We start from the raw sequence: 25612 nt of genomic DNA, 5'->3' as shown, positions 1-25612 counted from the left end.
TAAGTGCATGATCTAAACACAATATATGCATATGTAACTACGAAGCCTTGTGATAATACAAGAACTATGAAAATCAAATATTAAAAGGAGAGAATTTAGCCTTACAAAATTGATTTTTCTAGGAAGAAAACAACATTGCAAAAGAAGAAAACAACATATAACAAACAAACAACAAGAGAGGGTAAGCTAATTTAAAAAAGAGAGTATCATATATAGAACATATAATTCATGTTACAAGATTTAATCAATCATTGATCAATACATACAATTTACAAGAGAAGACTATAAAAGATTAAAGTAATGCCACCATAGAATCTACTCACGAGGTCCATGGAATTATGCCAAACACATATGTCATCATAGAATATACTCGCAAAGTCCATGGAATTATACCAAACACATATGCCACCATAGAATCTACTCACGAGACCCATAGAATTATGTCAAACACATACACTACCATAGAATCTACTCATGAGACCTATGGAATTATGCCAAACACATACACCACCATAGAATCTACACACGAGACCCTTGAAATTACACCAAATATATATTTTACTTCATCATATTTATTCCATACAACCCAGCTCATCATACCAAAATATACAACAACCATGTTTCTCAACCATTCATAATTCACAGCACAACCACATGTAGTCTTGTACGTCACCCAAATGGTTCATATGCTTTTACTGAATCCTAAATTAATCTGCACATCCTCACACAAGTATTTAAAGATGCAAAATGACAACTTGACAACATAGGTACAAACTATTTGGGATTTTAAAAATAAAACAACAGCTTGGGCAAAACTTCAAAAATTGTGTTTTTACATTCAAATTAAACATAATTGAATTGAAAACACAATGAAAAAAGAATCAAATTAATTGGACAATTGTAGAAAAAATTATGCAAAAAACAAGCAACAAATGTCAAAGTTGTTAACAATCTAATCTACGAGAACCTTTTATGAGAAACACTACTCTAAATACAAACCTCAACTTCAAGATATAACCGGTCAAAGTGAAGAAATTTGTGTCTAGGAGCCGTTGTTAAAATTTCAGCTTGATTTGAAGATTAATGAAACAAGAATAACAATTTTCCTAATACAACTCAGAGTTGGAAAAAAGGGTGGTGCCCAGGGCCCAGAAGTGGCGCCCAACGTCAACAAGTCAGTGAGTTCACTATCTGAGTCGCGTCTAGCGGTATCAGTGCCACTCAGCGATATCAGAACATAAAACACCCCCTTTTTAGCTTATTTGGTAATTTGACACTTCTTAAGTTACTTCCCACTTGATAAATGTTCCAACACTTATAATCATTAAAGTTTTCACTTAGTCCATGTCATACTACTCAATTTAAGACTCCCAACGAGGCATTTGAGGATAACAACATTCAACAATTTCTATGCATACAACAACTTTCATGAAATTTCATAACATTAAACAAGTTCAACAATTTAAACATAATGTAGGCAAGCTATAATTCACAGTTCAAAAATCATAACGTCTAAATTATATTCAGTAATCAATAATTAGAATAAACAAAATAGATAAAAACAAAATTAGTTTCCCTCACATTAGAAAACAACTCAACCACTCAAAGAAGCCATAAACTATCATCAAACTCGTGAATCCTCTACCTCAACCTAGAGACAACGAAACACGATAAGACTGAACCAAAAGAACCATCAATTAACAAAAAAGCGAAAAAAAAGGATCTCGGAGCACATGAAACCCAATAAGGATCACATGCAAAGCTAAAAACGGATTGAGCATCAAAAGAGAACGAAATTTTTGACTTACCCCATTGAAGATTTTGTTCGGTTAGACTTGAAAAGAATTTCGTCGTGATTGCAACCTCAACCTCTAATTACAAAGATGATGGAATTTGAGTGAGAAAGAAGAAGAAACATGCTTGAGGTTATGGAGAGATTGTGTTTGAGAAGAGAAGCAAAATGGTCTCTATTTGAAACTTTTTTATTAGCCGGTTTTGGATTTAAAAAAAAAACAAGGTTATTCGCCAGCTTATAATTTTAATTTTAATTTTTAATTTTCAAGTACTTTGGTTAAATAATTTGTAGAAAATTAAAACAGCAAGTAAAATGTATAAAACATTATATTATATAATATGTATACCTTTAGATGTAACGTTCCATTTAATTAATAAGCGTAATTAAAAGAAACGCTACACATAAATAGTATAACAACGCAGTCCTGGGGTCCTTAACGCCACCCCTACAAAACTAGGCACACCACGATGCCAACAGAAAACAGTTGAAAAGTCTAACAGATGAAGTAGAGTAATAAGCAAAAAACAATACATGGGCCATAGCCTTAAAGAAAAACCCATCAAGAAATAAGGTCCAGTCTACGCGGACTATGCAGCGGAACTATCACCTCCCTGTTGCCCACGAGTGTTTCTCGCATCTGCTCACACCAACAAGTTGATGATCATTGCAAAAGAGAGTACCACACAACAGAACACACAACAACGAAAGTAGGGTAAGCTAGAGCACAAAAAGATTTCATCCATACAATCAAATATATTTTCACAATCCCATATACACATATCAACTAAGCATGTTATGACTTTCCAAACAATACACTAAGACACGACTCGACTCATCCGGATACATATAACCTGGTCGGATTCAGCGGATGCTTGCACTTGTGGTGGATACTTGTGCTCACCCCCGAGCTATGTGTTACAAGTGTTACAATGAATCAATTTCCCTCACCACAAGGTTAACCCTTAATGAATTTCAAGCCTCCTGCTACTCTCACCACAAGAGTCAGTCCGCTCTAGGTGAGACTAATTGACTCCTTAGAGTGTCAGGATGCAACCTTACCTTGAATCCTTAACAAGTTATACAAATGGGGCACCACCATGGACACCCACTAATAGGGCCATTGGATTACGTCCCAACCACTAAAGTGCGACCCTAAAAGTCTCACCTACAGACTCCAAGGAATTATGCACTAACACGGACTAAACATGCTCAACCAATCCATAAAGATTCATCATACATATTTATACATACATATCGCATACTAGTTCTTCATAATCCATCTCTTTCATTTTTTCAGTGAATCCATACCAGCTCATCATTCTCAAATTCATAGTGGAATTTCATCTCATGCCAATGTCGTGTCAATACCAACCACTTCATTTATTTCACATGCGAAGGTTCACGCCCAAAACCATCATTTATAACTCATGAATCACATCACTCACGCATATTTATTTGTCTCATGCATTTAACACAACAATAAACATCCAAGCAAGCATAAACCATTTTAGAATTTCAGAAACAACCACACCATCACACTGTCTCGCCCAGCTCCTCGCTCAGGCTGAAGGGTCTCGCTCAGGCGAGACCCCTTCGCTTAGCCGAGGGCTCGAAAAGGGAAACAGGAGCTCACGCGGGATCTCGCTTAGGCGAGACCCCTCTCAGTTGGACGAGATGCTCGCTCGCTAAAAAACTGGGCCGGTCGCCTGAGCGACCTTTCGCGTAAAAAGGGTCTAGGCGAGTCCCTGCCCATCTCACCTAGGCGAGACTGGCTCGCTTGGGCGAGATTATCAGGTCTCGCCATTGTTTTCCTGCAACAACCACCCACCCTAGTCCAAACCAAATATACTCATACGTTTACAGCTATCATAGCATCACACCAACCACATAACCTCAAAATAACAGCTGCATGACAGGGAAAAACGAAAAACAAGAATGAGCCAGAGCTTCCCTACCTGGAAATGACTAGCACAAGACCTTGACCCCAAACAGTGGAACGCGGTAACTCGAGCGACAACACAAGGAGGTAAAGAAGAAAGGAACTGGTTCGAACTTGCGTGCTCACGGTGGTGCCAAACCCTAGCAAAGATAGAAGGACGGCTGCGGCTCTTAGGACCAGGAACAATTTCTAAAAATGAGAAGGAGTGTTAAGGTTAGGGCTGTGACGAAATAAAAAATTCTATTTATTTATTTATTACAGTATACTTATAAAAATTTAGAGGCAAAAATTTATACACTAATATATAATTATATTTAAAATATTCACATTTATATGTATATTTACAATACTATATACTTCCTATATCCACATTGTTTAATACATTTTATATTTCCTACACTAGAAGAGGAAGAAGGGTTATTTATTTACAGTTTCCCCCCCCCCTCATATGCGGTTTATCAAACAGGTGGAAGGTGGAGGGAAAAGGTTATGGATAGGATTCATTTGGACTGTTGGGGGTAAATAAAAGGTAACTCCGATTTGTCCTTCGATGACAATCGGTTCATTCGGAGCAGAGAGAAAAGTAATGGTAGAGTTTCCCGTTCCCTGAAATGTTACAGAATTATTCACTACATTGGTTTGCCATGCATTTCCCGGAAAAACAGCCACAATGTCGGCGAAGAAAGCATCAGGCGTATTCGGAGCAACCATCTATGATAATGTTATAAAATTTTGTTTTTCGCACACAATCAAAAGAAATAGGGAAGTGAGACAAATATCACAAAAAAAAATATCATAATAAAATAAAATGGAATAAAAATTCTCCCAAAACCATGAAACTGAATTTTTATTATACTTTTATAAAGATATTGATTAATTTTGTAGTGACTAGTTAGGATAAATGAGCTCATGGCCAACAAAGTAACTCAAGAACATATCATCTTGAGTAATACTAACTCGTTTAAATCCCCAAGGTCATACCTCCAACTACAATAATCAAATCTTTATTTATCATAAATTTTATTTCAATATTAAATCATATAATTATATAAATAAATAGATAGGATCAATGAATAATTAAAATAGATATAAATGAATAAAAAGGGTCAATACGTAACTAGAGATAAATATAAATAAGTAAATGAAAGTAAATATAAATTGAATAAATAGGACCAGTGCATAACTAGAGATAAATATAAATAAATAAATAAATAGGATTGGGAACTAAATATAATTTAGAATGAGGTTAGGGACACCTCACTTAGGGTAAATATCGAGATAAAATAATTACGAATAGATAAAAAAATAATCAAAGTAAAAAGATAAAGTGATGGATGTCTCCTTCCCTTATCTTATTTATCGTGAAAATTATACCAGGGTTGTACTAAGACTTTGATGATAAATTAATTTTTCTCTTTTTTCTTTTTCCTCTTTCTTCCTTCTCACACGCAGAGCTTCTTCTTCTGTTCCTCTTTTTTTTCTTCTTTGGTTCTCAATATCTCTCCTTTCTTCCTATTCATTCTATTTATACTCCTATTTATAATGATTACATTAGTTCAACCTTAACCTCATTTCCTTTGGTTTTGCTTTTTACGTTCCAATTCAATTACTCGTTCGCAGATTTTTTTTTTCCTTACAGTAACATGATAAAGTGGCATTTATTGTCATGTTATCCTTTCATATTTTATTATTATTTTTTTTCAATAGCTTTTACGTTATCTACTTATCATTCTTTTATTCTCTATATATATATATAATTTTTTTTTTCTTTAACAGAATTACCTTATACGGTAATCATTTATTATTAATTCCAATTATAAAGTCTGATAGTTTAATTTGAATATATATTTCATATATAAGTGATTTTTTAAAAAATCTAATAAATCTTATATTTTAAATTTGTCCTCAATAATTCTTAAATTATGTGAAAAAGATAATTATAATTTCATAAAATATTCAAATATATATATATATATATATATATATCTTTTATTTTATTTATTTATATTATATATATATATATATATATATATATATTTGGATGTTACAATTCTCCCCTACTTATAGAAATTTTGTCCTCGAAATTTTATTTTATTTTATTTTATTTTTTGACTAAAATAAATGAGGATAAATTCCTCTTATTTTTTCTTCTAATTCCCATGTAATATCTCCATTAGCTTCATTCCACATGACCTTCACTAGAGGAATTTGTCTGCCTCTCAATTCTTTGATCTTCTTGTCCATAATCTGTACAGGTATTGCGTCAAATGTAAGGTTATTCTTTAATTGTACTGTATCAGGTCTTATCACATGAGTTGGATCAGAAATATATTTTCTTAATTGAGACACATGAAAGACATTATGGAGATTGGAAAGGAACGGAGGTAAGCAAATTTGATATGCAACAAAACCTATTTTTCTAAGAATTTGGTAAGGGCCAATAAACCGGGGAGTGAGTTTCTTTGATTTCATCACTCTACCAATTCCAGTGGTTGGTGTTACTTTCAAGAATACATGATCACCTTCTTGAAATTTAAGAGGTCGTCTTTTCTTGTCAGCATAACTTTTTTGTCTACTCTGAGTTGTTCTCAATTTTTCCCTAATCATTTTGATTTTCTCGGTTGTATGTTGAATCATGTAAGGACCTAACACTGAATTCTCACCGGTCTCAAACCAACACAAAGGTGTTCTACATTTCCTTCCATATAATGCCTCATAGGGTGCCATACCTATGCTAGAATGGAAACTGTTGTTATAGGTGAACTCAATCAAAGGCAGGTATCGATCCCATCTATCAGAATTTTCTAACACACAAGCTCTCAGCAAATCTTCCAAAGATTGAATGGTTCGTTCAGATTGTCCATCAGTTTGGGGATGATAAGCTGAGCTAAGGTGAAGCTTGGTACCTAAGGCTTGATGTAAACTTCCCCAAAATTTTGAAGTGAATCTAGGGTCCCTATTAGATATAATACTTATTGGAACTCCATGTAACCTGACAATTTCTCTTATGTATAAATCAGTCAATTTTTCTAATGAATACCTAATGTTAATGGGTAAGAAATGAGCAGACTTTGTTAACCTATCCACGATAACCCATATGGAATCAAATTTTTGAATGGTTCGTGGGAGGCCAACTACAAAATCCATTGCTATACTTTCCTATTTCCATTCAGGTATATCTAAGGATTGTAGCATTCCTGCTGGCTTTTGGTGTTCTATTTTAGCTTTTTGACAAACTAGACATTTTGCTACATATTGCGCCACTTCCTTTTTCATTTTGGGCCACCAAAACATTTTCTTGAGATCTTGATACATTTTTGTTGTGCCCGGATGTATGCTTAATTTGCTTTTATGTGCTTCTTCTAGAATCATTTCCTTAATTTCCTCATTATTGGGTACACACATCCTGTCCTTAAATCTTAAAGTTCCGGTTTTATCTATGCCAAAATTCTCCCCACCCCTTTGACCTATCAATTTCTTTTTCTTATTAATTAACTCATCACTTTCTTGTGCCTCATGGATTTGCTTTTGTAAATTGTTAATGATCTGAATGGAGTTTAATTGCATTTTATCATGGCTTAGGGTAACCGACAAATTCATGTCTATAAATTTTTCTAACAAATTCATTTCATGAATCATTAGTGAAGAGACATGTAAAGATTTTCTACTTAACGCATCTGCCACTACATTTGCCTTACCTGGGTGGTACTGTAATTCAAAATCATAATCTTTCAGAAATTCCATCCATCTTCTTTGTCTCATATTTAATTCTTTTTGGTCAAACAAGTATTTGAGACTCTTATGATCACTAAAAACTTCAAACTTTCCACCATAAACATAATGTCTCCATATCTTAAGTGCAAAAACAATGGCAGCTAGTTCTAGATCATGGGTTGGGTAATTTTTCTCATGTGTTCTCAGTTGCCTGGAACTATATGCCACTACCCTTCTATCTTGCATAAGAACACAACCTAATCCCATTTTGGAAGCATCACAAAATATAACAAAGTGTCGAGTAGGATCAGGTAATGCTAAAACATGAGAAGTGGTTAATCTTTTCTTGAGTTCTTGAAAACTATTTTCACATTTTTCTGTCCACACAAAAGCTTGGCCCTTTTTGGTGAGTTGGGTTAAAGGCAAAGCTATTTTAGAAAATCCCTCAATGAATCTCCTATAATATCCTGCCAAATCGAGAAAACTGCGAATCTCAGTCACTATTTTTGGTGGTTCCCATTGTAAAACTGCTTCTACTTTGGTCGGATCCACTGACACTCCGTTATTGGAAATCACATGTCCTAAGAATTTTACTTCCTCTAACCAGAATTCACACTTAGACAATTTAGCATACAATTTCTTTTCTTTCAAGATTTGCAAGACAATCTGAAGGTGTTCCTCATGTTCCTCAAGAGTCTTAGAGTAAATAAGAATGTCATCTATAAAAACAACCACAAATTGGTCTAAAAATGGATGAAAGATCATATTCATGTAATCCATGAATATTGCAGGAGCATTGGTCACACCAAAAGGCATCACTTGATATTCATAATGACCATACCTAGTTCTGAAAGCAGTTTTTTGTATGTCTTCTGCTTTTACTCTAATCTGATGATATCCGGACCTTAAATCTATTTTAGAAAATACAGAGGCTCTTCTCATTTGGTCCATCAAGTCATCTATTCTAGGAAGAGGGTATTTATTCTTTATGGTGAATTTATTTAATTGACGGTAATCTACGCACAACCTAAAACTTCCATCTTTCTTTTTAACTAACAAAACAAGGGCTCCCCAAGGTGACACACTAGGACGAATGAATTGTTTTTCAAGTAACTCTTCTAATTGTTTCTTCAATTCTGCTAATTCAGAGGGTGACATCCTATATGGTGCCATAGAGATTGGTCCAACTCCAGGCATCAGATCTATGGAAAATTCAATTTCTCTGTTAGGTGGTAAACCAGGAATATCATTGGGAAAGACTTCAGGAAAATTTTGAACAACTGCTATATTTTTCAACTCAACTTCCTCTTTTATTTTCATAGAAGATAATAACAAGTACCCTTGAATTTCATTCCTTAAAGGCTCATTTTTTGAATTGGTAGGTGATTTTAGAAGATTCTCAGAGTTTGGAAATATCACTGATTTCTTAGCACAATTCAAAAGGACTTGATTGGAAGATAACCAGTCCATACCTAAGATTACATCTAATTGAGATAAAGGTAGACATATTAAATTTACAAGGAATTTTGTATTCTCAATGAACAGTGGACAGTCTAAACAAACTCTATTGGTTATTACTGAGTCATTTGTGGGAGTTGAAACAACCAAACTGTTTTTAGAAAAGAGGTCGACATATTAAGATGTTGAACACAATGATTGGAAATGAATGAGTGAGTTGCACCTGAGTCATACAGTACATTTAAAGTTTTTCCTTTAATAAAACACATACCTTGAATTAGATCATGGTTTTTAGCAGCTTCAGCTCCAGTCATGGTGTACACTCTTCCTGTTGTGGTAGGTCTTGTCTTGGTTGTAGTTGGATTGAAATGTGGCTTCTGTTGTCCACACTCAGAGAATATGTGACCAGGTTTCCCACACTTGAAACAGACTGGTCCTTTAAGGTGACAATCTTTAGCATGATGACCTTGTCCGCATTTAAAGCATCTGATATGATCATATACAGGTCTACTAGAATTTCCTGATGAAGATTGGTTGGATTGGGTCCTCCATTGTGGGCGATTGTAAGGTTTTCCCTCATTGCGTTTATTTTTATTTGTCTGGGGTCCAAAATACTTTGGTTTGATATTTTGGTTGTTCTCAAAATCTTCCAAAAATCTACACTTGTGAATATGCATAGGAACATCAGTAATTTCTAGTATCCCTACTGCTTTTCTCAATTCATCTCTAAGTCCATTTTCAAATTTTATACATTTCATCCTTTCCTCTGGGTGATAAAAGAAAGTAAAGTATTTTCCTAATTCTTCAAACTTGGAAGCATATTCCCCTACAATCATACTTCCTTGCTTCAACTGCATGAACTCTATTTCTTTTGCTCTCCTCACATCATTAGGGAAATATTTTTCTAAAAACCTTGTTCTAAATACATCCCAGGTAATAATTATTCTTCCTCCTTCAAGTAATCTCCTGGTACCATCCCACCAATATTCGGCTTCTCCTATTAACATAAATACAACATAATTCACCTTTTGGTTGTTAGCACATTTCATAACTCGAAATATTTTCTCCATTTCTTTAATCCATAATTCAGCCTTTTCTGGATCATATCCTCCAGAGAATTGTGGGGGTTTGTTTCTCCTAAATTCAGCTAATCCTTGTGATTCAGGGTTTCCTTCAGGTCTTTGATTCCTCATTAGAGCAGCAGCCATGTCTCGGATAGCTTGCATTGCTTCAGTTAATTCATTGTTTCTTCTAATGTTTGCCATCTGGAATTGTATGAGTTAGAAAGAAAAAAAAATATATATACATACATATATATATATATATATATATATATATATATATATATATATATAATGAGCACATTTCACAGATCTCGCATGAAACGTCGCTCTGATACCATCTAATGCGACGAAAAAAAAATTCTATTTATTTATTTATTACAGTATACTTATAAAAATTTAGAGGTAAAAATTTATACACTAATATATAATTATATTTAAAATATTCACATTTATATGTATTTTTACAATACTATATACTTCCTATATCCACATTGTTTAGTACATTTTATATTTCCTACACTAGAAGAGGAAGAAGGGTTATTTATTTACAGTTTCCCCCCCCCCCCCCTCATATGCGGTTTATCAAACAGGTGGAAGGTGGAGGGAAAAGGTTATGGATAAGATTCATTTGGACTGTTGGGGGTAAATAAAAGGTAACTCCGATTTGTCCTTCGATGACAATCGGTGCATTCGGAGCAGAGAGAAAAGTAATGGTAGAGTTTCCCGTTCCCTGAAATGTTACAGAATTATTCACTACATTGGTTTGCCATGCATTTCCCGGAAAAACAGCCACAATGTCGGCGAAGAAGGGATCAGGCGTGTTCGGAGCAGCCATCTATGATAATGTTATAAAATTTTGTTTTTCGCACACAATCAGAAGAAATAGGGAAGTGAGACAAATATCACAAAAAAAAACATATCATAATAAAATAAAATGGAATAAAAATTCTCCCAAAACCATGAAACTGAATTTTTATTATACTTTTATAAAGATATTGATTAATTTTGTAGTGACTAGTCAGGATAAATGAGCTCATGGCCAACAAAGTAACTCAAGAACATATCATCTTGAGTAATACTAACTCATTTAAATCCCCAAGGTCATACCTCCAACTACAATAATCAAATCTTTATTTATCATAAATTTTATTTCAATATTAAATCATATAATTATATAAATAAATAGATAGGATCAATGAATAATTAAAATAGATACAAATGAATAAAAAGGGTCAATACGTAACTAGAGATAAATATAAATAAGTAAATGAAAGTAAATATAAATTGAATAAATAGGACCAGTGCATAACTGGAGATGAATATAAATAAATAAATAAATAGGATTGGGAACTAAATATAATTTAGAATGAGGTTAGGGACACCTCACTTAGGGTAAATATCGAGATAAAATAATTACGAATAGATAAAAAAATAATCAAAGTAAAAAGATAAAGTGATGGATGTCTCCTTCCCTTACCTTATTTATCAGTGAAAATTATACTAAGGTTGTACTAAGACTTTGATGATAAATTAATTTTTCTCTTTTTTCTTTTTCTTCTTTCTTCCTTCTCACACGCAGAGCTTCTTCTTCTGTTCCTCTTTTTTTTCTTCTTTGGTTCTCAATATCTCTCCTTTCTTCCTATTCATTCTATTTATACTTCTATTTGTAATGATTACATTAGTTCAACCTTAACCTCATTTCCTTTGGTTTTGCTTTTTACGTTCCAATTCAATTACTCGTTCGCAGATTTTTTTTTCCTTACAGTAACATGATAAAGTGGCATTTATTGTCATGTTATCCTTTGATATTTTATTATTATTTTTTTTCAATAGCTTTTACGTTATCTACTTATCATTCTTTTATTCTCTCTATATATATATATATATATATATATATATATATAATTTTTTTTTCTTTAACAGAATTACCTTATACGGTAATCATTTATTATTAATTCCAATTATAAAGTCTGATAGTTTAATTTGAATATATATTTCATATATAAGTGATTTTTAAAAAAATCTAATTAATCTTATATTTTAAATTTGTCCTCAATAATTCTTAAATTATGTGAAAAAGATAATTATAATTTCATAAAATATTCAAAAAATATATATATCTCTCTTTTATTTTATTTATTTATATTATTATATATAAATATATATATATATATATATATATATATATATTTTTTTTTTTTGGATGTTACAAGGGCAAGTTTAGGGGTTTTATCTGTTGGGCCGGCCTTAGACCCACTTACAAGGGCAGTCCTTTAATTTTGGGCAGAGGGGACAACACAATTTTTAATGGGCCTTACATTAGAGGTACACTTATAATAATATTTTTAATTATTTAGAATTTATAAAAGTTAAATATTTTCCTTTACTATTAAAAACATCAAATATTTTGTATTGAAAATTATACACCTGATCATACTTATATTCAATGTGTATCATTTAACTATTCATATAATTTTAAATGAGTTTACCATTTCAATATTGGACAAATATTAAAATCATACACTATATATCATATTGATACATTTAATGTAAACGATAGCTTTATATATAAGTCGAAATTATTTAAATTAGTTGTAAAAGATATATATTTTTTAAAATTCCTTTTCTATTTTTTATGTTAACTTATTCACAATTTAACTTATGAGATTTTTCTTTTTCTTCTTTTTCAATTTATTCAGCTGTCTTTCATGTTCGACATCAAATTTTCTGTTGTTATATTCTTCGTGGAATGTTCTTCTTCGAGGTCTTCCACTACTCCTATCAACTCACCTTCCTTAGTACTAACACATTTTCATTTTAACAACTATTATTCCTACCAACTATTTTATATTACTTATATTATTATGACCAAAATAAAAATATATATTTATATAAGCAACACACAAAATCTTATAAGACATATTCACAACACTCAAATGATTGGAAAACAAGGTTAAGAAGAAAGGGTGGAGAAAAATGAAAAGAAAATTGGAAATGTTGGAAAGGAGAAAATTTTTAATTTTTATCTTAGTTATCAGATTTATGTGTTTTGATAAATTATTTTGAATGTATATTATTTTAGTAAATAGTTTTAAATGTGAATTTAGTAAGAAATTTTTTATCATAATAAGTTCATATATCGAAATTTATATTTTCCCAAAACAAAATAATAAAAGTGGGAAGTTTTATTTTGTCATTTTCTCATTTATTACAACCTTAGCCAAACATCAACACAAAGTTACCTGCTCTGTCCCTTCAGATTACGAAAGCATCTTCATCATTCCTACGTGTCTCCTTCCAAAACATGAAAACCCATTCAAAATTAGGTCACTTTTTAATAATAATTTTTTTAAAAGTCAAGATTGTGTTTTAGAAAATGTCATCGGAATTTTTTTCCAGCTACAATTTTTCATGTAATTTCTTTTTTATTTTTGCATAAAAAATAAATAAAATTATTATTTTATCTAAAAAGTCCCCATCACAAAAGTAAGCATGATTTCACCAAAAAGAAAAATAGATAAAAAAAGACCCAGTACTTGCCACAAGGAATAATTTTTTATGTTTGCATGTCAAAATCTTAAATATTCGTTTTCATAAATATAAATAGGTATGATTGTATTAAAATTTATAATGCATATTTTAAACCTACATACAAACACACAACTTTATAGAAGTATATATATTTGACATATTTACCTTCTAGGCAATTATTGTTTTCTTTACTTTTAAAAATTGTAGAGTGAATACTTAAAAAATAAAAAAATAAACTGACACAAAAAGTATTAAAAGGAAATTAACATGTTAAAATGTTTTGCTTTATGTTGAAAATTTTGAACAGGCTGCAGCAGATTCATAAAAGAAAATTGAAATAAAAAACTATTGTGAATTATTTATTTTATTATTTTAATAATAATTTTCCGTCTTTCTTAATCTTTGACTAGGTGTACTTTTACATCCTCCGATTCTCTCTTTCTTCACCTTTCACTGTTATTTCTTTTTTCTCTCTCTCCTCTGTCTCCCCGCCGGAGCCAACTTTGGTCGCCGGAATTACCCTTTGGAAACTGCTTCGCGGCGAACCACCGGGATCCCTTTAAGAAATCTATTAAACCGGCTCGAAAGGCCAGTTTTGTTTTCCCGGTTCAAGCAGCTAGGTTTGGTCTTTGACTTGGTACCGGGAGTGGAGTTTCGGGGATTTTGAGTTCTGTGAAGAAGAGAGGATCCAGGAAGGTTCTAGAGCGAGAATAAAAAGTGGGTTTGGAGTTTTTTCTAGAGAGAGAGAGATTTTGGTTTGATGTGAAGGGTGAATGGTTTTGAAGCGAAGAAGAGGTTGGAGTTTTCTATGATGACCGGAGCTCTTTCGAGTGATCGGAGAGGGTGGTGGCGCGTCGGTGAATCTCTCACATGGAATGGCAGATCTTGCTAACTACGGGAATGCCAACCGTGACATTGAACAAGTAGGTTCTTTCTTTTTCCCTCTCTATACATATGGGAAGCTTGTGAGTTTGGTGTGAAAGTTACAAATCTTTTTCTCTAATTTTGATTGTTTGTTTCAGTTTTTGTTCTAATGTTGGTAAGGGCTTAATGTTTTTTTTTTCTTTTTCCTTTTAAATTTCTTTGTGGTGTCTTACGAGCATAGTTGATATTGTAGAGTTGATACTTAAGCGGTTCTATAATAGTTTATGCAGTTCCAACATTGGAGTAACTGATGTGTCTGTTCTTAAGCAACTATTCTTAAAAAGTTTTTATGACATTTGAAACCACTCTGAAACTTATTTTAAGTTCTTAAGAGGTACACCATTGGATGAAATTATAAAACTTGTGGATGTTCGTAAATCTTACATGACATTGTAGAGTCCACCAAATTCGAATTAAGAAACTGCACCTCCTTTGCAGACGCTTGAGGTTATGAATTATGGTTGTGTGCGTTTGCGTTTCTTTTCTTTGTTTTGGGGTGACCAGTTAGATAAAATTGTGAGCTGTTTTTTGAAAGTTTCATTTTTGCGGATGAGAAGTGTTATTTCCGACCCTTTTAGATTTTTTCTTTTTATTAAATGGATGAATGCTTCATGGAATGGGGAGTATGGAAAATGTTGAGATACTGGCATGCATGTTTGTCTATCAATGGAGGGTAACTTGCCTTAGTTATATGTGAGAAAATGTCTTTGAGGAGCATGTTTTAGTTTTAAGGTATTGATAGGAATAGGAAGTTGAAGCTTGCGAGAATGCTATGTATTTTTAGAACCTTCAAGGGTTGAATGCACTCATTGACTAAACATTTTCTGATTTAGCTCTAAATGGAAGCTGATTAAATTTATATTTATCTAGTGAGATTGAAGCAGCAACCGCTGTATTTTTAGTTGTTTGAACACAGTACTACATCTCTAAGTTGTAGTTCAGGTTAAAATATTAAGAAGGAAGCGAGATAGGCTACTCATAGAAATTGAATCAATTTTGTCATGTATTGGTTTTCTTGTGGAATTTTACAGCCCTTATAGTATAAGACGGGGTAAATTGTTGTTATTCGCTATTCCTCAATATCCACATGCTATATTTCTCAGTCTGAAACATGGACACTCCTCCAGCTTGGGGTGTTGAGGTTTCTAAACTTGAGAGATTATGTAAACTGGTGAAGCTTTTCTATAGTAAACCTGACTTCTAAATTCACAAGAGCTTTCTTAATAAATAAATAATATTTAAAAGGCCAATAAAAGAATTAAAACTGAATTTAATGCCATATTCGTATCCAATGTTTAGAATATTGTACTACTAAAGCAAACCCCAACGGTGAGGACAATGAATCAGTGACTGTGGCAGGTTGATTTTGTTTCTAAACTTGAAGGTAAAGCATATAAGAATCCTTTTGCAAAAGTTGGCTCTAGCATTTGCAGCTAAAAGTGTTGCATTATGGTTTTGGCAAAAGTAATTGAACCAGTATCTCTAAAACTCATTCATGTATGACCCAAGTCTACCTAATTCCACCTAAGTCTACTAACCAACAATGGAATTCAACTCATTTTCTCCACGTGGAAAAGTAAACTCAGTTGAAACTGAGTTATAACTTGCTAGTTTTATAACCATGTTGGGACATGCTTCCAATACTGATACTTTTATGACGTGTTGGATATTGAGCATTGTGTGTCGATTTAAAAGTATATCTTTCATGAGCTTAGACACTTGAGTTGATTCTTCCTTATGGCTAGACAGTTAAAGGACGCTTCTATTATAAAAAAGAATTTGTGAACTACATTCCCTTACCTTGGTATGCTTGTATTATATTCTACCCTCCTCTTAATATAGACTATATGCTTCCCACCCTTGAAGGATAAGTATGTTACATTTTCAATTCATTTTAGTGCAAACGATTTTTTAGAGAGTTCCTCCGTCACAATGATTCTCGACATGATTAATAGTTAATTTTGAAAATCTGTTATCAATTTTGTGGATTTAGAATTTGAAATAAATATCTAGATGAAAATTTAAAGCCAACAATATATGAATAAATGTATTTGAATCTTTGTTCTATCCTTTAAAATACTAAAATCAATAATAGGATGCTCCAAATTTCGTATTGGTAACATAAAAGCTATAAAAGATGACAAAGCGTCATTGAAAAGCACATTCATAATTATTTTCCACACTTTATCTATATTGAGAAGGGCCAAAATGTTACTCATATTCAACTTTTAAGGGAGCATAGTGTATACTTTAAAATAAGAGAAGAGAGAAGGGGAGTGTAACTTAAACATCTCTCATGCAAAAGAAGAGTAATTTGCTCTGCAAAAAAAAACAAATCTATTTCTTGAACATTCGCAAAAGATCATTTTAAAAGGCTAAAGTTTATTGCCTAATTTGGTTTCTTCTAATCAAAATCAAGTTTGCTCCTCAAATCATACTTCACTAACAACGAGTAAATCCTATCCCACTTGATGAAGTAGCTACTACCCAACTCCATTGGGTTCAATGAAAAAATAAATTCTTAACAATATTGCTTATGTTCCCTTCCCTCTACCCCTTTTCACAGGGCTAAAATCCTCTTTTAACATGTTGCTTATGTTCAATTTCATTTGATTATGTATACTGCTTAGTCTGTTTGATCCTTATTGGTGTTTATGTCTTTACTCTTAATTCTGCAGGCATTGATTGCTTTGAAAAAGGGTGCCCAACTTCTTAAATATGGTCGCAAAGGAAAGCCCAAGTTTTGTCCATTTAGACTTTCCAGTGTAAGTTAAATTAAAGACTTTTCTGAAGTGTTGTAGATTCTCTACTTCACGTCTTTCTAACTGCCTAGTTGGACAATTCTTAATTGGTTATGTGATCATGAGATATAGCTGCTATTACATGATTTTGATACTAAAACAACACAAGCAATATAGTGTGAAAAAGACTGTTAATTTGTATTTTCCTAGTTTACTCGCCTTGCATAGGAGTATCAAAATGGGTCTGGCCTATCCCAACTTGTTATATTGGTGGACCAGGTTGCCATTTGGAACCCACCAACCTCCCGTAACCTATCCCGTTTAAGCCCATCTAAAAATAGGTTGGGGTGAATTAACCCACCTAACTTATTTATTTTAATTAATTCTATTAATTCATACATTCCTATTTTATTTGAGTATGTATTATCTTTTTAGGTTAAGAATTTTAGTTTTAATTTGAATTTACTATTTAATTTGCATGAAATATATCTATTTTACTTTCATTGCATTTAAAGAAAAGGGTTGACCCACCGACCTCCATCAATGGTATTGGGTTTTTGCAGGTCAACCTACCAACCCGATTAAAAATAGGGCGGGTTGACACACAAAACCCAAATAACAGGCTGGGTTGACCGGTCTTGCATGGGTTAGAGGGGGGCAAGGGAGAGCCAACACAAATTGCTACCCCTAGCCCTACATTTGCTGAGGTCTTGTGTTCTACATGGTATTGAATTTTAACATACCAGAGTGTGCTCTGTGATTCCATTTCACTGTTGGGAGTGCCCCATAAGTTGTAATACTAACTTTCACGTGTTGTTGACAATATTGTATAGCCCGCTTCTAAACCTTTTATATCTTTAATCGGTAACTTGTTAATGCATAGGAAATAGATGAGTACACCTTGATGTATTTTACTTCTACATATTGCCACAGAAATTTTCCTCTGGCTGAAATCGGTGGTTTCCTGAGTTGCACTGTGAATTATAAGGGTTTGCTGCATTCTAGTGTTACATTTCAGGTCAATTTGTGTCATTAGTATCCAGATTTTTCATAGATTTTATTTACTATCGAGGATGAATTTCCTTACTGTAGTAATTAGTGCTACTGCTAACAAGCAGCGGTTGCTGGACAAACATATTTCTTATTTGGTGTGTGCCTTCATGGTTGTATAAAAAAAATCATAAATTCTAATAAAATTGCATCTTTTCTGTTGTTCGGTGATTGAAGACTATAAAGTTGAGCATTCATATACAGTAGTAGCCATGAATTGACTTTTTATATTGTCAAATTATTTCTGTGTATACACATTAAATATCTGTAAACTGTAGGACGAATCATCTTTAATCTGGATTACAAGTAGCGGAGAAAGAAATTTGAAGTTATCTTCTGTCTCTAGAATTATTCCTGGACAAAGAACTGTGAGTTTTCTCCCTTATTTATAATTTCATACAATACCATGGCTATCTTTGTTGCTAGCAAATTGATTTAAATTTTTTCACAAACTTCTCTTATTTGTTCTGTATTTCCTTTTCCTCAATCATCTGGCAGGCTGTTTTCCAACGTTACTTGCGCCCTGAGAAGGACTATTTGTCCTTTTCACTCATTTATGGTAACGGAAAGCGGTCGCTTGATTTGGTTAGTGCAAATTAGTTATTTGATGCATCACTAAATAATTGTTTGGTTTCATTTTCTTTACTTTTTATTATTATACTAATTTGTGTTATTGCTTTTCAGATTTGTAAAGATAAAGCCGAGGCAGAAGTGTGGATTGCTGGCCTCAAAGGACTGATATCTTCTGGTCAAGGTGGCCGGTCTAAAATTGATGGATGGAGTGACGGTGGTCTCATTCTTGATGTAAATATGCTAGCATGTGGTTTTTGTAGTTAAAACGAATTTTGGGCATGTTATGTTTGTACTATATCCGTAGATTTAGTTGTCGGTTAATAATTGTGTTTTGCATCATATTCCTTGGGCATCATTTGGGAAATGTGATAGAATGGAATGGGACGACATATGGGGTGTTGTTCTATGTATGGTGCATTTTAAAAGTGGAACACTGTTATAGACATGAGGCTTAGAAATGGTACATTTTTGTTTTACTAAACATTGTGGAACCAAGAAGAACAGAACAAAACAAAATCATTTCATAATGTTACTATAGGTTTGTATTTTCAACTAATCAAAATGCATATAACTTATTTGCTCCATTACAAGAGTGATTATTTCTTATTTTCTCTTAAGGGCTATATACTGTTGTTTGTATTTATTTATTTGAAAGAGATAGCAATTCACTCTTGTTCTTCTATTGTTATTTGGGGTAACTGATTGTGTTGATTAGTCTACTCTACCTTTTGTGTGATGTGTGTTTTTGCGAAAAGATGAACTGATTGTACAAAAGTTTTCCTTATTCCTGTCCCTCTGCTGTTGTCATTATTATGCTTCCATAGCTTCTGATGAAATAATGGATAAATTGCTTATTATTCTCCGGCCCAAATAATATCAGGATAACAGAGACTTAAAATCAAAAAGTCCAAGTGAAAGTTCTGCTAGCACTTCACGAGGCATCAGTTCTCCTGACATTTCTGTGAGTCTTCCAAATACTTCACCAAAGTCTTTTCAACCCGACAATACAATCTCTGAAAGGTCACATGCACCACCAGACCCAACAAACATGCAAGTGAAAGGATCTGGTTCAGATGCTTTTCGTGTCAGTGTTTCAAGTGCCCCTAGTACTTCGAGTCATGGATCTGCACCAGATGACTATGATGCTCTGGGGGATGTATACATATGGGGCGAGGTTATCTGTGATCATGTTAAAATTGGTGCTGATAAAAATGTCAATTATTTCAGCCCAAGGACAGATGTACTTCTCCCTAGACCACTGGAAGCAAATGTAGTTTTAGATGTGCATCATATAGCATGTGGTGTTAGACATGCTTCTCTAGTCACTCGGCAAGGTGAAGTTTTTACATGGGGCGAAGAATCAGGAGGACGCCTTGGCCATGGTGTTGGGAAGAATTTGGTTCAACCTCGTCTAGTTGAAGCATTGACTTCTACAACTATTGATTTTGTTGCCTGTGGAGAGTTCCATTCATGTGCTGTTACAATGGCTGGGGAACTTTACACATGGGGTGATGGTACTCATAATGCAGGGCTTCTTGGTCATGGAAGTGATGTCAGCCATTGGATACCAAAGAGAATTGCCAATTCATTAGAGGGACTTCAAATTGCATATGTTGCTTGTGGTCCATGGCACACAGCCTTGATAACTTCAACAGGGCAGCTGTTTACATTTGGTGATGGAACATTTGGTGTCCTGGGCCATGGAAATAGGGAAAATGTTTCATATCCTAAAGAAGTGGACTCCTTGTCTGGATTGAGGACAATATCTGTAGCATGTGGAGTGTGGCATACTGCAGCTGTTGTGGAGGTTATGGCAACACACTCCAGTACAAGTGTTTCATCAGGTAAATTGTTTACTTGGGGTGATGGAGACAAAAATCGCCTCGGACATGGGGACAAGGAGGCACGCCTTAAACCAACTTGTGTGCCTGCGCTTATTGATTACAATTTTCATAAAATTGCTTGTGGGCACAGTTTGACAGCAGGCCTGACAACATCTGGACGTGTTTTTACGATGGGAAGTACTGTTTATGGTCAACTTGGGAATCCCCAGTCTGATGGCAAGCTTCCATGCTTGGTTGGAGACAAGATTGCTGGTGAATGTGTTGAAGAAATTGCATGTGGTGCATATCATGTAGCTGTATTAACATCCAAAAATGAAGTTTATACTTGGGGGAAAGGTGCAAATGGGAGATTGGGTCATGGAGATATTGAAGATCGAAAAACACCAGCTTTGATTGAAGCATTGAAGGATAGACATGTGAAATATATAGCTTGTGGTTCAAACTACTCCGCTGCCATATGTCTTCATAAGTGGGTATCTGGTGCCGAGCAGTCTCAGTGCTCTACTTGTAGACAGGCATTTGGCTTTACTAGAAAGAGGCATAATTGTTATAACTGTGGACTTGTCCACTGCCATTCTTGCAGTTCAAGGAAAGCATTAAGAGCAGCATTGGCTCCTAATCCCGGCAAGCCATATCGTGTGTGTGATTCTTGTTATGCAAAGTTGAACAAGGTTGCTGAAGCTAGCAATAGTAATAGAAGGAATGCCTTGCCTCGTTTGTCAGGTGAAAACAAGGATAGGCTAGACAAATCTGACCTAAGGTTATCCAAGGCAATAATTCCTTCTAATGTTGATTTGATAAAACAACTAGATAACAAGGCAGCCAAACAAGGAAAGAAAAATGATACATTCTCACTGGTACGCACCTCACAACCACCTTCTCTGCTACAGCTGAAAGATGTTGTCATGTCCACTGCTCTTGATCTGAGACGAACAGTTCCAAGACCGGTTGTTGCACCATCAGGAGTAAGTTCCAGATCTGTGTCACCTTTCTCTAGAAGACCTAGCCCCCCTCGCTCGGCTACTCCAATTCCAACAACTTCAGGGCTTTCCTTCTCGAAAAGTATTTCTGATAGTTTGAAGAAGACAAATGAACTTTTAAATCAAGAAGTTCAGAAGTTACATACTCAGGTGCATTCTTGTTTTCCTTCTCTGATGTAAATGAAGTAGTAGAGTTTTCCTTCTTTGACAGGGTACAGTTATCCAACCAATTTGAGCCTAACAAAACACAGTCACTTTGCTTAAATTGCCAGAAAGTTATTGTCACGTTTATATAAATATATGCTGTTTCTTTCACTTCATGTGGTATCAAGAAAATTCTAATTATAGAGATCATTAGGTTGAGGGCCTGAGACAGAGATGTGAACTGCAAGAATTAGAGCTTCAAAGGTCAGCAAAAAAGACTGAAGAAGCTATGTCACTGGCTGCTGAGGAATCTGCAAAATGTAAAGCTGCAAAAGAAGTTATAAAGTCACTCACAGCACAGGTATTCTTTTGTTAATTTACTTCTCTTGGAGCGATGTCTTTGATCTGGTTTATTTTCATGTGTTGCGATATTATTTGTAACCTGATGTCAACTTTCCTGCATTGATAAAATGAAAATCAATGATTACCATCTATCAAGTTGAAGTTTATGTTTATAAAATTTCTTAACTGTAGCAATAATATTTAAGAAGTAGCTTTCGTTTCAAGTTTTTATTTTTTGCTTTTGGTTTTAACTATATATTAAAAATTACATTATTTTATCTGTTTGGACATATACACACTGGTTTGAGTCTCGATGCATTTATTTTTTCAGAATAAATTATCTTACATCTTATGCTGCTGTATTATTTTTTACGTTTATACTGATTGGCCATCAACATTCTTTTAGCTCAAAGATCTAGCTGAGAAGCTTCCTCCTGGAGTTTATGCTACTGAGAACATAAGACCAGCTTACCTACCAAATGGTCTTGAGCCAAATGGCATCCACTATCCAGATTCAAATGGGGAGCAGCAGCACTCCGGAGCAGAGTCAATCAGTGGCTCTAGTTTGGCTTCCATGGGACTTGAATCCTCTCTACTGAATAGAACTGCGCGGAATTCTCCAGGAACTAATGGAACTAGTCTACACCAGCAAATCCGGAGCCCTGTGATCTCTAATGGGACCAATAATTATCCAGATGTTAAATTGCCAAATGGTAGTGGTGTAATTCAGGCAGGCAGTGGTAGCACAGTTGATGATGGTAGGGATTCTGGGAATTTTCACAATGACGAGAGTGGTCTGAAATCAAGGAATGCTGTACCTGCTGCTAATACTAATCAAATTGAGGCAGAATGGATTGAACAGTATGAACCTGGTGTCTACATAACACTTGTGGCATTGCGTGATGGAACGAGAGATCTGAAGCGAGTTCGCTTCAGGTAAGCAAAAATCTTCCACTTGACCAGGTTATCCGTATCTGGTTTACTTGCATGTTTGTCTGTTCAACTGTTGGTGGGCATGTGGAATTTAAAAATTTGAACTTTAGCTATGTTTTTTCATCTTTACACGACTTAGTCTACCTTAGTCTCATACATGATTGTTATTGCTTAAAACTGAGATGTTTTTTCTTGTAACCTTTGTTATATGTATACTCTGTTTGATGATAAATGTAACTGCAGCCGAAGGAGATTTGGAGAGCACCAAGCAGAAACCTGGTGGTCGGAGAACCGGGACAAGGTATATGAAAGATACAATGTTCGCAGTGCCGACAAATCTACCGGCCAGGCGGCACGAAGTTCGGAAGGGGCTGGTTCACCTGTTTCCCAAACTTAGGAGTAGGGAGAGGGAAGCCCTCCATTAACATTTTGTCACACTGAACAACACTGTAGGGAAGGAAGAATGCATTTGAGGAATCCTTGTTTGTTGGTGGTTCTTATGTCTATCCATAATTCTTTTCTCAGTCTTCTTTTACCCCTTGCCTCATTTCCTCTTTAAACTAATTGTCTTCCATTTAATCTGGGAAGATGCCCTTTACATGTTGTAGTGTAGTGTATATAAAATCACCAGTTCTGATCATTTTGACCAAGGAACTACCCTTACCCATTTATTCTTCCATTTTCTTGATCTCATTTGTTCCATCACACCTTTGTACATGGTGACACTTGCAATTTCATTCATTCAATTTTTTTCTACATGGTGTGTTGAATAGTTGGCTGATCATTCCCACCCTTAAAAAATATAAATGGCTCCTGATTAGGAAAACCCCCTTTATCATCATCAAATTCATGTGTAAATGCAGACATAAGGTCCAATTTTGATCTTACAAATCGTTGCAAGTGTGATGATTTTACTTAAATGATAGATCAGGGATGGACAGCTGATTTTACGATACATTATGATTAATCAATATTTCGCAGATAAACATGGATGTTTGAACAATGAAACTCAAAGTAGAACAATATGAACTTCAAAGACGGTTTTCGATTTTCTTTTTTAACCTTTCATTGATGATCTGTTGATCTGTTTAGCTGAGTGAACTATATTTTGGTACACGAATTAATGTGTTGTATTTCATCAAATAGATTTCCAGTAGTTGTGGTAGAAGTTTTATAATTTATTTAGACAATTTTGTTTGAAAAGGACAGTAAATGGGAGTATATCTTCCAGTGATCTTGATTTGTTAATAGTTATTGATTATTAACTTCTTCCGGTAGACTAGATCTCTATTAGTAGATAATTGTAAATTATAGAATGACATACAAAGGGGATGAGTAAGAAAGACTAAAAGTGACCCCAGTTATGAAGAAAGCATTATATAAACATTATCAAATTAGAAGACTGAATAGACCTCTATGATAATTTTCTTTTTCTCTTTTCTGAATTCTTCTGTTGAGATCTTTTTTCTCCATGTCAGAAAAATAGTAGGTGCTTGTATAGAGACTTCACAGTCAAGTCAGCAAGGAATCTAGATGGATGATAAATTTGTCTTGTTCATATTGAATGAGCCTTTACCTAGATGAACTTAGGTTAATATAGATCCATTTGTCTTGATTCCTTATTAATGATTATAATTATAATGTTTTTTATGTGATTAATTAGAGTATTCTAGATGTCTGACATGTCTTTGGTACTTTGTTGTATAGTTGCTTTCTAAGACTGAGAATGACATCAAGAGTCTTAAAGAAAATTTTATATCATTGAGATTTTTTTTTTCATCTTTATTGTACACTAGCCCTATATTCAAAGAGAGGAACAATGAAGACTCTATTAAAAAGGAAAATTTCATATATTAGATCAAGATTTTCTTATTACCTTAAACTGGTTCTCAGGCTCAAGGAGAGGAACAACGAAGATTCTTAGTTAAAAAGAAAATTTTTGTATCTTTGGCCAAGAGCTTCTTGATTCTTACAACACATTGTCCTCTATGTTTGAGGAGAAAAATGATAGTTTTTATTGAAAAAGAAAATTTTGTATTTTTGTTGTTCAAACAATTCAATTCTCTCTTCGTAGAAATGTACATACGTTACAAAATAAATAAAAACAAAACATTAAGTACATCCTCTCCTCTCATGTATCAATAGAATTTTCTCATGTGACAACATCAATTCTTATGTAAGAACATTGATCATCATAATTCGATTACAACACAACCACAAAAAAGATAAGCTACCAATTTAAATTTTCATAACAAAAATAGTAACAAGTTATAAAATAAAATTCATATATATTTCATTCACTTATAATAACATTTACTATAAACACATATTAACCAATAGGTAATCAACTCAAGTATCTATTCATCACATTCCAAACAACACATCATATTTTTGTCTTTTTATGCTTTGGATTTAAACACTAAAGATTTTACTTTTGTTATACTATCTTCCTTTTTGCACTTAACTACAAGTAAAGAACATTATCCATTCTTCCTACTCTCACTACATAATATTTTTCTCCATGGATCTTGTAAAAAGTAAAGTTAGGATAATCCATTTACATATATCACTAAATTCAAC

The 25612-nt window shown here is 33.7% G+C and overlaps 2 protein-coding genes across 2 annotated transcripts; one reads left to right on the top strand and one right to left on the bottom strand.

Moving 5' to 3' along the window:
• Positions 1-5913: 5913 nt before the first annotated feature.
• LOC114180793 lies at positions 5914-10171 on the bottom strand. Its single transcript, XM_028067084.1, has 3 exons — positions 9717-10171; positions 9178-9563; positions 5914-5981 (listed from the first exon to the last, which is right to left on the bottom strand). Exons 1-3 carry the CDS (start codon positions 10169-10171, stop codon positions 5914-5916), a joined length of 909 nt encoding a protein of 302 aa, XP_027922885.1.
• Positions 10172-13923: 3752 nt separating this feature from the next.
• LOC114181495 (PH, RCC1 and FYVE domains-containing protein 1-like) lies at positions 13924-23788 on the top strand. The gene is made up of 9 exons (XM_028067965.1): positions 13924-14424; positions 17104-17190; positions 18495-18584; positions 18715-18801; positions 18901-19020; positions 19670-21763; positions 21972-22118; positions 22506-23035; positions 23276-23788. The coding sequence occupies exons 1-9, from the start codon at positions 14377-14379 to the stop codon at positions 23427-23429; spliced, it is 3357 nt and encodes a 1118-aa protein (XP_027923766.1). The 5' UTR covers positions 13924-14376; the 3' UTR covers positions 23430-23788.
• The last annotated feature ends 1824 nt before the right edge of the window (positions 23789-25612 follow it).

The sequence above is a fragment of the Vigna unguiculata genome, chromosome 4, assembly GCF_004118075.2.
Source record: "Vigna unguiculata cultivar IT97K-499-35 chromosome 4, ASM411807v1, whole genome shotgun sequence".
Taxonomy (NCBI): Eukaryota; Viridiplantae; Streptophyta; class Magnoliopsida; order Fabales; family Fabaceae; genus Vigna; species Vigna unguiculata.
The sequence above is the reverse complement of the archived record's forward strand: the minus strand, read 5'-3'. Positions and strand labels throughout refer to the sequence as shown.

Bases quoted from the DNA above. Each gene is read 5' to 3' on its own strand.
- LOC114180793 (XM_028067084.1), bottom strand. From the start codon at position 10,171: ATGGCAAACATTAGAAGAAACAATGAATTAACTGAAGCAATGCAAGCT. The intron at 9,564-9,716 runs GTTTGAAGAATT...TCACAAGTGTAG, and splicing joins GTAGGGGAATATGCTTCCAA to ATTTTTGGAAGATTTTGAGA. The intron at 5,982-9,177 runs GTATGTGTTTTA...ATACCTGTACAG, and splicing joins AAACCATGATCTAATTCAAG to ATTATGGACAAGAAGATCAA.
- LOC114181495 (XM_028067965.1), top strand. From the start codon at position 14,377: ATGGCAGATCTTGCTAACTACGGGAATGCCAACCGTGACATTGAACAA. The intron at 18,585-18,714 runs GTGAGTTTTCTC...ATCATCTGGCAG, and splicing joins TTATTCCTGGACAAAGAACT to GCTGTTTTCCAACGTTACTT. The intron at 18,802-18,900 runs GTTAGTGCAAAT...ATTGCTTTTCAG, and splicing joins GAAAGCGGTCGCTTGATTTG to ATTTGTAAAGATAAAGCCGA.